Here is a 14,824-nt window from a genome sequence, read left to right on the forward strand (position 1 = left end):
ATCTTTCATTAATAATCTTAGAGGAATTATTACTATGTAAAGGGAAGACTACAATTCAATACTTGTAAGACATTTTTAAACTAGTCAGAAAAGTTTGCTTTTCATAAATATAGCATCTCTTGTCTAATCTTGCCACTTCCTTAAAATGCCCAAATAAATATTTGTTTAAATGTATACTCTCAATTAAAATGAATTTATTTGAAATTCAAAGTAAAGTAAATGATCTGAATTGTTTCATGTTCAGCCTCTAATGTTCCTCCTAGCAGTGAGTGGTTCTGAGCCCCTGTCCTCTGTTTATAGCGACAGCAGTCTCCAGTGAACAGAATCCTGTTATCATAATTGCTGTGGTGGCTGTAGCAGGGACCATCATCTTGGTGTTCATGGTGTTCGGCTTCATCATTGGAAGAAGGTAGAGCATAGAGTTCTAGGAGTTTTGTTTGTTTGTGTGGTTGGTTGATTGGTTTTTCAAGACAAGGTATTACTCTGTAGCCTTGGGGGTCTTGAAACTCACTCTGTAGACCAGGCTAGCCTGGAACTCAGAGATCTGCCTGCCTCTACCTTCCAAGTACTGGCATTAAAGGCTTTTTGTCACCACCGCCTGGCTTAAGTTCTTCAAGTATTTGACATAAAATATGTTGATTTCCCAAAAGTGCCAACCAATTATATACTCACTCTATTAGAATGATATTAGTAAATATGAGCACTTTTTTCTGATATGTAATATTAATCCGTGAATTGTTTTTGTTCTCCCCAAATCAAAACACACTATGAATTTGATCACAGCCTTCAGCTTAAGGTGAATGCGTACAATAATTAAGAATAGGTGAATGTGAATTGATTACCTTCAGTTACTTTTCATAGTAAATGCGGAAGAACCGGAGAGGTTAACTCTTTTAGTTGTTTTTTTTTTCAACGTTTATAAAAACCATTTAAGATTTGTGGGGTTTTCCACAAATACTTATTGATAGGCAAATACTTATTGATAAATTTAACAAAACAAAACTTTTCCTATCTTCTGGTCTTTCACAGACTCCATTCACTGTGCATATTTTGATCACGTGCATTGACACATTATCACCTGATGGTTCATAACTGTGGGCAAAATATATTTGTGTTTGTTTATACCTCTAGCTAGCATGAGGCTACATAGCATTGCTCCTGATGCTGCATGCTAATCCATGAAGCAGGATCATCCAGTAAACTTGCCACAAATTTGCTTTTTTCTCCCAAAGGCACTGTGGTTATAGCAAGGCTGACCAAGAAGGAGATGAAGAACTCTACTTTCATTGTAAGTGTTTGGCTTTTCTTTCTATCAGTATACCCCAATTTGAGCAGAAATCTGATTGTCTCTATTGGCATGAGTGAATCCCTAATGCATCATGCTTGAGATTCTGTAATGAGCTCAAAAATGTAAATCTATGCAGAAATGTTGCATTGACGTTCAGAATATTGAGCCACTTTCACGTCACAGTTTTTGCCTTTAACAAACCCTGCGCAGATGTTTTCATCACTCCAGTGGTGAACCATTAAATGCAGCACATCCCGTTTTCTAGTGAGGAGTGTCATTTTAAGGCAAGGTGGACTTTTTCTCCCTCCCAGTGAGTGATGCTCCCTAGAATTACAGAGCTCAGGAGACTAATTACCACTGAAAGATACTTCCTAGAAAATAAATAGTATAATGCCAATCTCCAATCTTCTGATGCTTTCCTAGGAATGTGAGCTACTTGGTTCTTATAAGCTCATGTTAGAAATCAATTCGGAAGGAGGCCTGTCAATCCAAATAAAATAGGAAGGAAAAAAAAAACAATATTTTTGTTAAAAATGAATGGCAAATGGAAATAAGGGCTTTGAGAATAAATGTTAGTATATTTTACTGGTGAAATAAAAGCCTACAAATTTGTTGTTTCAGTTCTAAAATTGATGGCATTCTTAACCAAGCATAGTATTCCTAGTCTTAAGCCTTGGAAATAAAGAAAACAAGTGTTTTTGTTCTTTTTTTTAATTGCTTTACATTTTATGACATCTCTTATACATAGATAAACTTCCTGAAAATGATATAATAGTTACCTATTATATAATTGGCCAAATTCTTCTTATAGTATCTAACAAGATACTACAATGTACCTATTCCAAAGTTTTAAGAATGTCCAAATGGCATTCAGGAGTTTCTAACCATTTTAGAGTGTCCTCATAATTCTTAAGGAAAACAATGCTCATGCTGAAATGTATGGATCAAACTGAAAATATACTTTACTAAATTTTACTCTTTTGCATTTATTGAAGCAGCAGTCACTTTGACTTTCACTTCTTTTAAAGAGGTGGTTTTACCTAACAGTGGTCCAAATTGAATGTGAAGCTCTGTAGAATTCTAACACAGAAGCCAGGAGGGCACGTTCACTACAATTACTAAAGTAGAGGAAGAGATGACTTCATCATGAAGCTTAAGCTTCAAGTACTCTCACTTTTATCAAACCCATTCCTAGGCTCTGGGATGCCCCAGTCCTTTCTCTATATAATTGTATATGTATTCTCTTTAAGTGGACATCCCATGTCATTATACAGTTCAAACCTTACATGCCTTGAGTCTACCTGCCTTCATGTGATTCTGTTTCCTCAATCTGGTCCTTTGACTAATTTGCCAGTGAGTTCCCTGTAAAAAGCATCGTTAATTAGAATCCTATAGCCAGTTTATAGGAAAAAGAGAGGGAAAGTACAGGGCTTTTTGCCTTCCTTTGTGATAGGAAAAATAAATAAATAACGCTTTCAAAACAAGGAAGAAACCATTGAAATCTGAGTTTCCTAAAATTTTATTTGTTTTGTAAAACATGTACAGAAAGAAAATATAAGACCTGGAAAAGTTTACTGGAATCTTTTATCCTACCCATATGTGCATAACTTATTGGTGCAGTTACTAAATATCACCCTACCATCAATATGTCACTTTTCTGTCATTTATTGGATTTATCTAATACATTCTCAAAGTATCAAATTTACACTAGTCTGTTTGCTTTTAACTTGTAGCATGATGCATAATTTAAATGGAAACACAGCTTAACCAAAACTTGTTGTATAGCATTATGTTTAATTGTCATCATTCAGTTTTAATATTTTGAAGCCATTCACCCTTTTCATATTTTACATCCAGTTTTTAATCAGAAGCATTCAGAATTGAATGTCTTACTTGTTTATGTAGACAAGATGAACTTGCCGTCTATAAACAGTTTCCATCTCTCTGACAAAATATCTGTAGTGGTCTTGAAATATTTAACATTCATGAGAAATGTAAATGAGGTGTCATAACACATGCATACACATACACACACACACACACAAACTTAGGCTCTTAGACTGGACAAAGCAATAGACTAGAATACTCAGAAATTGTATCAATATTTCCTTCCATTTAAAGCATACTCTTTTAAATAAATAATGAAAAAGTAAAGTGTGCTTAACTGCTCTGTCCTATTGAATCCTGTGTATTTTTGACATTCTTTTTACTTCAATATCTTGTCATTTAGTTTGAACCCAGCGCTGTACCCCACTTTATGGCTTTATCTAAAAGACCTGCTGTTTTTTACGCTGGTGTCCTTTTATTACCTCAGCACATGGGCAGTCTTCACAGGTGCAGAGACACCAGATTTGATTTTTCAGGAACTTGGAAGCAACCACTTAACTGGCCCTGAATTTAACAGGCTATCAGTGATTTGTAGCAGGTGCCCTGGGCTACCCAGGGCCTCAAGTCTCACATTTTAAGATATAAATACAATGGAGGAGTTTGGTGAAGCAATTCCAATTTACATTTTGTTTCCTCCTACCATTTCTTCTAACAATGTCTTAGAATCCAGGCTGGGTAGTATTTCATGTTTTTATGCCAAAACAGCTTTGGCCTGTCAAAATGTTTTATGACAGCTTGAATAAAGAACCATCAGAGACCCGTTTGAGATGCAGAAGGCTACTTCCAATCTAGTCTCCTTATCAAAAACAAAAACAAACAAAAAGTGAGAGAAAGAGAGAGAGAATAAATAGGGAGAAGATGGCTCTTTCTCCAACTGCCTGACAACCTAGGAGGTTAACCTATTGTTTTCTTCCCTTCTCTCTCTTTCTCTTTCCCCTCTTCCCTGTACTCCTCTTTTTTCTCTGTCTATCCCCTCTCTCTTTTCTTCTTGTGTTTTTTTTCATGTTCAGCTTTAGTAACAAATGAGCATCTGTCAGTTTTATAAACTGCAACAATAATTGTTTAAGACAATCAATTTTGGATAAACAATCAACTACAGCAGAATAAATCAAGATTTTTAAAGCCCAATTTTCCTTTATACATTCCGCTTATTTTGTTGTTATATGTTTCTTTTTTAAATCTGATCTAGATTTAATGTTATGACATAAGCACAGTTAGGCTGCAGTGTAATATATAAAGACGTTGTTCTGAGAGTAGTAAGATTCAATGGAAAGACTGTTTGGTGGCTTTGTTAAAAAATAATAAAGACTTTTTAAGGATATAGTGTAATTTTCTTCATTGCATTAATATAACCAAATATGCCTACCTATCTTTGTCTTGAACCAAATGAATAGATTTGGAATACTTGATTGTAAATGAATTTGATATAAAGTTGACTTAGCATTATCTGTTACCTGCATGCTTCTGGGTGCATTTAAAGATTTTAACTTTTAAGATGATACTCTGTTGTTTGAATTTTGACTACCTTTTGTGAGGCATACTGGCTACCTCCTCGTATTAGCTAAGATCTTCCAAAGCCTTATAATGAAAAGTTCATATAAATCATTTCTCTTTCAAATCACTGTCATAACTTGGTAACAGATCCCAGGAATATTGTAAATTTTCTAATTTACTCTGCACTTTGTATATCTAGCTTCTATTACCCTCAAGGTGAATATTAAACTATGTCTTTTTGAATATTTCTCTTTGATTTTGTGATAGCAGTCCCTCATATCTTGTACTAATTTTATGTATATGTCAACAGTGGTTGGTCTTTAAAAATAAATCAAAGAATAAGTAAGATGTCTAAATGTTTTTTAATATTGCTGTCAGTGTAGTGGTCTACCTGTAAATGAAATGTCTTATTTCCCTGGTGTATTATTTTGATGGATTGACTGATTGATAGGTTTCTTGATGTGTTTCCAAGTCCATTCCAATCCGCGGTATGGCTTGAAGTAGGCTATGATGGCTCTGAGTTTAATCAAACCTCTGGTCCGATAGGCACAGGCACGTCAGAAATTTCGGTGGATGTCTTTTTGATTTACTGGAAAAGCAATTCAGTTAGTAACCTATGAGTTGGATCCTATGCTACCTATAGAAGCTTGCAGATAATACCTAGACGCCAGCAGACTGGAGTAGTCTGTTAAAACTGCTGTGAATGAGGTGATGTGGAAGCAAGGTCACTGTTCCAAGGAGCACTCTGCATAATGACAGTCCTGGGCTGACTGCACAATAAGTGCTTTGCTTCATCACAGTCATGCTTTCTTACATCATTACAGTTAAATTTCCAGGCACCAAAACCTACATTGACCCTGAAACCTATGAGGACCCAAATAGAGCTGTCCATCAATTCGCCAAGGAGCTAGATGCCTCCTGTATTAAAATTGAGCGTGTGATTGGTGCAGGTAAGGCTGTTGTAGCTTCCTTATTCAGCTGTTCTATTTAGCCAAAATCGAAAGTCATATATCATAATGACAGCCAAATAATTATACTTCAAGTGTAGAACTCTTGCATTTACCTGAAAGATTGGAAGCAATGAGGCTATACTTGTTTATGAAATCTTAAAAAAGAATTGGGAAGGGAGCACATAGTAGAGAGTCTGAATATATGTGATTTCAGCTGGGTTCTTAAGATACAATGTCATTAGCTACTTCGTAGTCACTCTTGCTGTTTGACAAGAATAGCTTAGAATTTTAAACATGAGAATTGTATTGAATCTTGATGGAATATGCATTCCTATCTTTAAAACTGCCTTTTTCCCTTTTATTTGTAACAATTACCTATTGTACCATTTACATTAATGTAGAAAATTGTATATAAATTAATTAAATGGAAACTATAAAGTTTAAATTTTTTTCACCCCAAGGTACTTTTATATAGGAAGTGTAATGTGTAAAATTCCATACTTTAAAAATTTGTGATATATATTGTTCCTTAAACTTTAGAAGCAATCACAATGGTTGTGATTTGGTAATGTGCCCTGATGCTTTCGTGAGTAGATACTTCTGATCTAAAGGTTGACTCTGAAAGAGTGTTTGTTCATCTAACTGACAGTGACAGCCTATGGAACAGATGTTTAGCGAAGCTTAACTGCTATGAAGGAACAAAAGTGTGTCTCCAGTTTTAATTTTGTTTCACCCTTCATTTCATAAACTCTTTCGTTGCATATGGGAAATAAAAATTCCCCATCAATTTGAATGCATTTATTTGCACTTAGAAAAAAATGCTTTATTAATTAAAAACTTATTTTAAGTATTTTAATCCTTTTCTTTGAAAACTTGAACCATTTCAGCAATTAAAATGTGCCTGCTTGTTCTTTTACTTCAGGAGAATTTGGAGAAGTTTGCAGTGGTCGTTTGAAACTTCCAGGGAAAAGAGATGTTGCAGTGGCCATAAAAACCCTAAAAGTTGGCTACACAGAAAAACAAAGGAGGGACTTTTTATGCGAAGCAAGCATCATGGGGCAGTTTGACCACCCAAATGTCGTCCATTTGGAAGGGGTTGTTACAAGAGGTAGACACCGGTGATATGCTTCACTTATTACATAGAATGTGCTGGAAATTAGAAACATGGCACATACAACTAAATATCAAATTGTGAACACACTGCATTTCTAACTGGTTTTTATTAGTGTGTAACTAATTAAAAAACAATTATTTTTGCTGCTACTGCAGAATATAATCAAGGAAAACATGGGATTAGATTTGAAGAATGAATCTCAGGGCTAGGGTGACTGATTAATGTTTGTATTTATGTTCAACAGCCATAAAAGTGATATAGCTCCTCTCCATTTTATATGAAGTTTCACTTTTTTGTTTGTTTGTTTTTTATTATTGTTGCTGACAAGCTAGAAATGAAAAGGGCAGGCAGCACCTGAGGCTGAGTGGATTGTGTCCACATTCCACATTGCATGCCTGCCTGAGCTTAGTCCTATGATTAGAACTATGGTTAGTCCCTCCTAACCCCCTCAGCTTCTCCAAAGTGGACATGGCTTGGTTTGGGGGAATGTAGAGTGAGAGTGGGGTGAAAGAATGAGAAATTCTCAGGTGTAGGTCATAGATTGTGAAAAACCATTTGTTTTCCTATTCTTTACTTTATTATTAGGGAAGCCCGTCATGATCGTGATAGAGTTCATGGAAAATGGAGCCCTGGATGCATTTCTCAGGGTGAGTTCCCACATCATTCTCCCATGTACCTAGAATTGTGCCTGAGAGGGGTGCAAGTTGGTGAACTTTGTCTCACAGTGTAAATGTGTAAACTGTATGAAGTCAGAAAATTATCTTTGAAAAATCACAGTTCTAGACTGGGTTAAATCAGAATATTTAATAAAATGGCTTATTAATATTGTTACTTGAAGTATAGAGGATATCTCAAAGCTGTGCAACTTAAGTGCCTATTACAGGACAGCAAATAATTTGTAATGAATGATATGTGATGTTTCTGTAAATCCTTAATTATGACCAAACATAGTTTTACTGTAGGAAGCTTGTCTATTCGGAATATGGGCATGTTAACATTTTCCAAATGGAAAGAGAAAATAGCTAGAGTGAGAATTCTTTTAATGTCTTCTTTATGGGATCTACAATGACACATTTAACTCACAGTTACAAATGAGGAAATGAATTAGAGGGACCCTAATTGTCATGTCACTATGATATGTGAAGTATCCAGTTTTCGGAAGTAATGCCCAGCAAATCCACATTTTCAAATCCACGTCCTCCATGTAGCATGTCTGTATCTGTTTAGGACTGGATGGTGGCCACTTTGGTTGTGAAGGTCTGTCAACACTGTAGGCTTGTACACTTGTGGGGTAGTTGTTGAGAGTTGTGTGGCTACCAGCAACACTACCAAAGGGCTGAAAGAAAGTAAAATCAGCCACTGCTAATCATTTTCTTTGCTAATTTTTCAATATTTTAAATCACAGTTTGACCCATTTTATTTTTTGCTATTTGGAGAATAAACAATACATGTAGATCCCTTGCTCTATGCATTCTTAGACTATTTAGATACATGTTTTGGCATGTAGGGAACACTTACCTATCAGAGTTTATTTGTTGGAAATTCTATTTTCTAGTCTTGGCTGAAATTTTAGCAGATAAACAAGTGGATATTTATAATAGCCAATTATTATCAGTTATCACGAAAATAACAAATGTATATAAATAACTAGGTTTTACCACAAATCTATCAAATTATTGACTATCAACCCAACATACATGTGCTATTTCCCCAGTAATTATCCATAATATACAGAAAATTAACTAAAACTTCCTATTATACAATGGTAAATTACAGGCATGCATACATTTTTTTCCTGGTGATTTTGTTCCCTTTAAAGTACCACTAAGTAGACTTTTTGTTTTGTCTTCCTGCAGAAACATGACGGGCAATTTACAGTCATTCAGTTAGTAGGAATGCTGAGAGGAATCGCCGCCGGGATGAGATATTTAGCTGATATGGGATATGTTCACAGGGACCTTGCAGCTCGCAACATTCTTGTCAACAGCAATCTTGTTTGTAAAGTGTCAGATTTTGGCCTGTCCCGGGTAATAGAGGATGATCCCGAAGCTGTCTATACAACTACTGTAAGAAAACACGTATTATTGTACCTTTAATACCTAAGATATTCCAAGCAAGCAAGAAGGGCTTAATGTAAAACTAAACCCCAGGGAACATGCAAATTGACCTCAGCTTTTTTTGTTGTTCATTTGAGGACATTGATATTATTATTACGATCTACACATAAAACCAGAAAGTAAAAGAATAACGATAGCACGACATCTTACACTGGTGTTCTACTGCACTGGGCTTACACTATGTAAATATTATACAGTTAAATTCAACAACATCTAGTTACTAGCTTATTATCACAACAGTAAATATAATCATTTCTAATAAAACTTCCAAAAGAATGAGTGTGCTAACTCATAACTTTTATGGTATCAGACAAAAAAGAAGGCTTATATGAAAAATTACTTAAATATCCCATTTTTCACTCCACTTTACTGGCAACATACTCTAATTTATCATTATCTATTCATTAGACGCTTACCGTGACACCACACAAGGTCCATTAAATACAGTTGCCTTAGAAATGAGCACGTAATGAGAGCCTAATAGAAAGATTGGTAACTTCGAGTACAGAGAAGTTCAAGGTTCACAGACCTGCTGCTGCTGGGCTGTCAACTCATGTAGAAACATTTAACATAGCTGACGGTGAGCCCATAAATGATATATAAGCTACTGTGCATATTTAAAATGTCAACTTCTTTTTATAACAGGGTGGAAAAATTCCAGTAAGGTGGACTGCACCTGAAGCCATTCAATACCGGAAATTCACCTCAGCCAGTGATGTGTGGAGCTATGGGATTGTCATGTGGGAAGTAATGTCTTACGGAGAGCGACCTTATTGGGACATGTCGAATCAAGATGTAAGTGATCCCTTGTACAGTCAAGACTCACACTTTCACATCCACTTCTAGTGTAACATAGTTGATGGCTCATTAGGGATAAATTTCTGTAAATTTATAAAAACATAATTTCCTAGCTTGTAATCATTATTAGTGCTAATGATGATAATAATTTTCATGAATTTGAGATTCTCTTGGTTTTATTTTGTTTTTTTTTTATTTAGAATGATTACTTTCTCTTTTTTTTCATTTTAATTCTATCTGAACAATAGAATACTAAAAATGATAGTTCCTCCTTAATGATGATAATGGTACAAAGGGAAGTTCTTAAAGAGTTGGGTAAAAACACTGTAGCAGAACAAGAATCTCTCAACTGCCATTTAGAAAAAGAAAGCCACTAGCAAATGAAGTAGCGTTGTAGTTCTTAAGGTGATATAGACATAGGCAAGATTAGGAGTCGGCTACAGCTAAAATTCAGGTGTTTTCGTTAAATCAGTATCTTTGTAATTTCTAGTTACCTATAGCAAGTTTCTGTGGCTTTTAAAGTCACATGCCCTACATGGGGGTGCTTTTTGGTGCTTCAGATCTCTGCATTAACTTAAAAAATGTATGCCTGGAAAGAGGGAGGCTTTTAATCATTTATAGTGTTTGGTATTTTGAATTGAGTGATTAGCTTTTTCCTGGTTTTGTTTTGTTGGTAGTGTTTCAGAGACAAAATCTAAATGATGCTTCCTTTTGGCAAGGGCAGAGTTGCTAATATTTGACAGGTTTCAGCGTCAAAGATTTCATGAACTGTCAAAATATGGCAAACAAATCCTTGGGGCAGAAAAAGGGAATATTTACATCCCTAGATACTCCATAGAGTTTCATCTCTTCTGACATCTTCCTTTCATACTTGTTTCAAACGGAAAAGGATTGACAGGAATGTAAGATGACTTAAACTCAAAGTTTACCTAACTTACAAAAATGACAGAAGTACCTGAGAAGGAAAAAAATTTAATTTTTAGTTTAGAAATTACTATATTTTTTTGTTTTTCTTTAAAATAAACATCACAAATAAAGAATTGTTTTAACAAAAAAAATTTGTTGATTAAATAATATTATAGCTGGAGTGAGGTTTAGTTTTGACCTCAGCATTTAGCAAAAGCATTTTAACTTTTTCATCTTGAAGGTCTGAATTCAATTTGGGCATGGGTTTTTGTAATACAAAAGATGCTCTACATATTGAGTTTATAAAGAGAAATTTATATTCATATTCTTATTGGAGCATTCTTTGTCTTAAAGTTAAACATTGATATATTATTTAAGCAATCATGCTTCATTTTCAATTTTGAAATTGAGTTAAAATTGATTTTATTTTTCTTTTCAAGAGAAAAGGTTCCCTACTGGAGTCTGACCAAAGTTTTTAGCCAGTCAATAGAACTGTGGATTCCCGCTGCATGAGGGGCCTTCTCTGTGCACAGGAGTATATTGCATTTCCAGAGATGGTTGCTCTAATCAGACTTTATCATATATTCAAGTGCCCTGCCATTGAGTTAATTCCACAGCCCTCTGGATAGATTTAGCAAATGAACTGAATTACTTTGCATTGCTTAAAGTTATCAGGTAGGCAACTGTGAGGTATTTTAAAAAGGCCACAAATTTCAAATCCATTGGATTTTAAAAGACTTTTTGTAAGACACCATGAAAACAAGATGTAAGTTTACGGTTATATTCCTAGCAAATCTACAAACATCTAGGCTGAATGTGATATGAGATGAAGAGTTGGTTCTCACAATAAGGAAATAGAAAGGGTGTGGGTGGCAAAGGAGTCAGTGGTTCTGGCAGCAATCAGATGTCACTCTGGACGGAGAAAAAAACAAGAATATGGAACGAGAAGATAGGTGTATACATGGCCAAATATAGTCAAACAGCGTATCACTTCATAAGCATTTGAATAACCTTTTTTTATGTTCAGATAACTGTAACTTTCTGGAATTTCAATGCAATGGAAGCAATTTAACATGTGTTAATGAAATCAAAAGTTTAAGCTTTCCCAATACATTTCCAACTTTCATTTTTCAGAGAAGCATATAGATATTTGACTGTTTTATTTAATGGTCTTTCAAAGAAAAATCATTATGTGTTTACAGGTGATATAAGGATTCTTGCAAAGTTTGAAAACATTCTCTTGGCTTTCATAGAGCTACATTTTAAGTGGACTTATTATTGATTGGTCAAAATGAAATATTTATTTTCAAGTAATGAAATTTTAATATTACTATGTAATTCTTTTTTTCTTTTAATAGTACTCAAGAAAGTTTCGTTGGTGTTGTTTTGCTATTACTTTAATCAAAGCACAAGGCAGATAAATTATCCATTTCACTGGTAGATAGTTGTAAGTGTGGTTTGAAAAGAATAAACTTTCATAAGTGTGATTTCTTAAATCCATCTGTTATAAGGTCATCTAAGGACAAGCAGACATGCCTCAGAGGTCCAGAGCTCCTGATAGGCTTGCAGAAGACCGAAGTTCAGTTCCCTGCAAGCACATAGGACAACCCACAAACACCTGGAACTGCAGTTCCAGGATTCTGACACCCTCTTCTTGCCTCCACGGATAAATGTTGTGCACATACATACATGCAGAGACATGTTCATACATGCAGAATAAAATAATAAGGGCTTTGAAAATATAATATGCATATGCCTAAATTTATTTGGGGGAGTAATTTATGCCCCTTCAACTTTTGCTTTTTAAGAGTCACCACTGGATTTATGGCTTTATATTTTTATATTAAAATAGAAATAAAGTTACATTTTTTTTCTGTAGTGTTTAACAACATCCCACAAGTGAAGTTTACCATATTTAGTAGCATACCGTTTAGGTCGTGTTCTCAGAGGTAAGGAAGTGAAATTGAGTGGTAAGCAAACACAGGAACCAGTCATGCTGTACCCTATCTTGAGTTAATATAGACCTGTCAGCAACAGGCCTGTGTATTTCTTCTCTTAACTATGATGGCCATACCATAGGAATGAGGGGGCACTGTAATGCTAAATTTGATGTATAAGTAATATCATAGTGTGCACCAAAGAGGTCATCTCCGTTAGAGGAGTGAGGACAGATACATGCAGGCAAACCCAACAGGCTTCTGGGAATTTCAGGAGATATGTTATCAGTAAATTCACTGAACTCATAGGCCGCTTAATCGGCATGCTTCATTGTTTATAAGAATATGTAAGTACTTGGAAAAAACACTCTTAGTCTCCTCACTGGAAATGTAAAATAGTTATATCCCCATGGACTCCAATCAGATCACCGACATCCAATTCTGTCTTCCCTAACAACTGTGGGATTTGAACACTTTATGTGGTATAAGTTCTTTACTTCTAAAGTCATTATTATAATAGTATTTGCTTAAGATAGTTTCTTTAATAATTCAAATAAGAAAATTCTAGTTCAAAGCCATATTAATCATCTAGTAGAAATTTGATGTATATTTACTATAATTGTTAGCTGTGTCCTTACTGGTAAGCTAAGGAAATAAGTACTTCAGAACTCTGAACATCAGCTTCAACAAGGTGTTAGTATGTTGACCAGTTCATTGCCAAAGGTTAAAAGTTGAATGATGCCAAGCTGCTCTAAGTGGGGATGCACCCCAGAGAGAGTCCCTGGTGCCCCTCTAGCAGTGGCCAACATTGTCAATGGGAACAAAACATCTGGGTCCAAAGTAAAGTCTTGTCCCAGGACATATTGAAGTTTTGCACTCTGCTACCACTGCTCTGAATGTGTAGCCCACTATATCTTTAAACATTCAAAGATAATTTGTTTCCCACTGACGTCAGTGTTTTTCTCTACTACAACAGTAGACTTTATAAGTTTCTAGAATGAATGGGATACCTACAAAAGTTCATTAACTCTTTCCTTTCTGTAAGGGATTTAGTAGTACTTACTTCCTTGGCCCAAATTTCTGTATGTACATGGGATTCTAAGCTCAAGAATCCTAAAAGACATCATGAAAGCTTGGAACCCTGTTGAAGAGTCTCAGCCAGAAGGATCATGAAAGAATTTTAGTTTAAAAGATAGCTTTGAACATGGAAAAATAGATATTTCTTCCTATAGTATTCTTGTGAGGCAGCCTAAAAGATAGCTTTGAACATGGAAAAATATATATTTCAGCCTATAGTATTCTTGTGAGGCAGTGCATATGGGGAAACTGATTAGGCAGTAGAGGAGGTGATGAGAACTGACATAATGCTGTAGATATTGAAGTGAAATTTTGTCAAATTAGAAGAATATTATATGTGATCAATATAAGCAACCGTGGACATATGGGAAGCCACTCTTTCAGTGGGAAAAAATATTTTCCCAAGTATTAATTATGTGGTCATTTTAATGCATACAATTTTGGAAGTTATTTACATTTCACAAGTTATGCCATGGTTTAAATCACTTAGCCTAGATTTTTTTCAAAAGTACATTTACTTTTCCTCTAAAGTGTTTTACATACAACACTTGAATCCAAGAACAACATTGTTACTTGAATGTTGGGAAACATTTTGTTATAGCCCAGTGATTAATTGCACTTACAACTCTTGAAAAGGACCTGGGTTCAATTCCAAGTACATATGTCTCACAACTCTCCATATCTTCAGTTCCAGGGGGTCCAACACCCTCTTTTGCACACACAATGCTACTCATACATGCATGCAGGCAAAACACCCACCTGAATAAAATAAAAATAAATAAAACTTAAAAATATGATTCCATGTATGGACATATATTTGTTATATATACACATATGTGCAGTCTGTGTAGAGATACCATTTATGTATGTTTGCCTATAGGATAAATAGTATGATAGAGATGTAGTTCTGAGGACTGTTTCCAGTGTACCTGCAGTTGGGGATCATCAACTCTCATATAACCTCTGTTAGTGCTCACAGTCATCACTGGTTAATGTTTTCCCCTTTATTGTTTGGAAATAATCAGTTCTTACAGAAACAAACGCGACTTTGTGAAGACTTACCCTGAGACCATAATTGTACTCTACAGGAAGTGAGCAATTATTTTCTTAGTACTTAGCGTATACTATTTCAGGACTCAGAACCATGAAAAAGTGCTAAAGAGTTGCCTATACATAGAAGAGAAAATACAATACCACGCTCAGCTTGCTGACTGGGACAACTCAAAGTACCACTGGATGAAACAGGAAAAAATTGA

General features: G+C 35.1%; 1 protein-coding gene across 1 annotated transcript in view; it reads left to right on the forward strand.

Annotated features, from left to right (window-relative positions):
• Positions 1-14,824, forward strand: part of Epha7 (EPH receptor A7) — a 152,828-nt gene that overhangs the window by 132,688 nt on the left and 5,316 nt on the right. The window contains exons 8-14 of the mRNA XM_059254071.1: positions 301-409; positions 1,233-1,288; positions 5,494-5,619; positions 6,542-6,727; positions 7,319-7,380; positions 8,590-8,799; positions 9,496-9,645. Of these exons, the coding sequence (XP_059110054.1) occupies positions 301-409; positions 1,233-1,288; positions 5,494-5,619; positions 6,542-6,727; positions 7,319-7,380; positions 8,590-8,799; positions 9,496-9,645 (899 nt within the window). The remainder of the gene's footprint in view (positions 1-300; positions 410-1,232; positions 1,289-5,493; positions 5,620-6,541; positions 6,728-7,318; positions 7,381-8,589; positions 8,800-9,495; positions 9,646-14,824) is intronic.

This window comes from Peromyscus eremicus, chromosome 2 (genome assembly GCF_949786415.1).
Source record: "Peromyscus eremicus chromosome 2, PerEre_H2_v1, whole genome shotgun sequence".
Lineage (NCBI taxonomy): Eukaryota > Metazoa > Chordata > Mammalia > Rodentia > Cricetidae > Peromyscus > Peromyscus eremicus.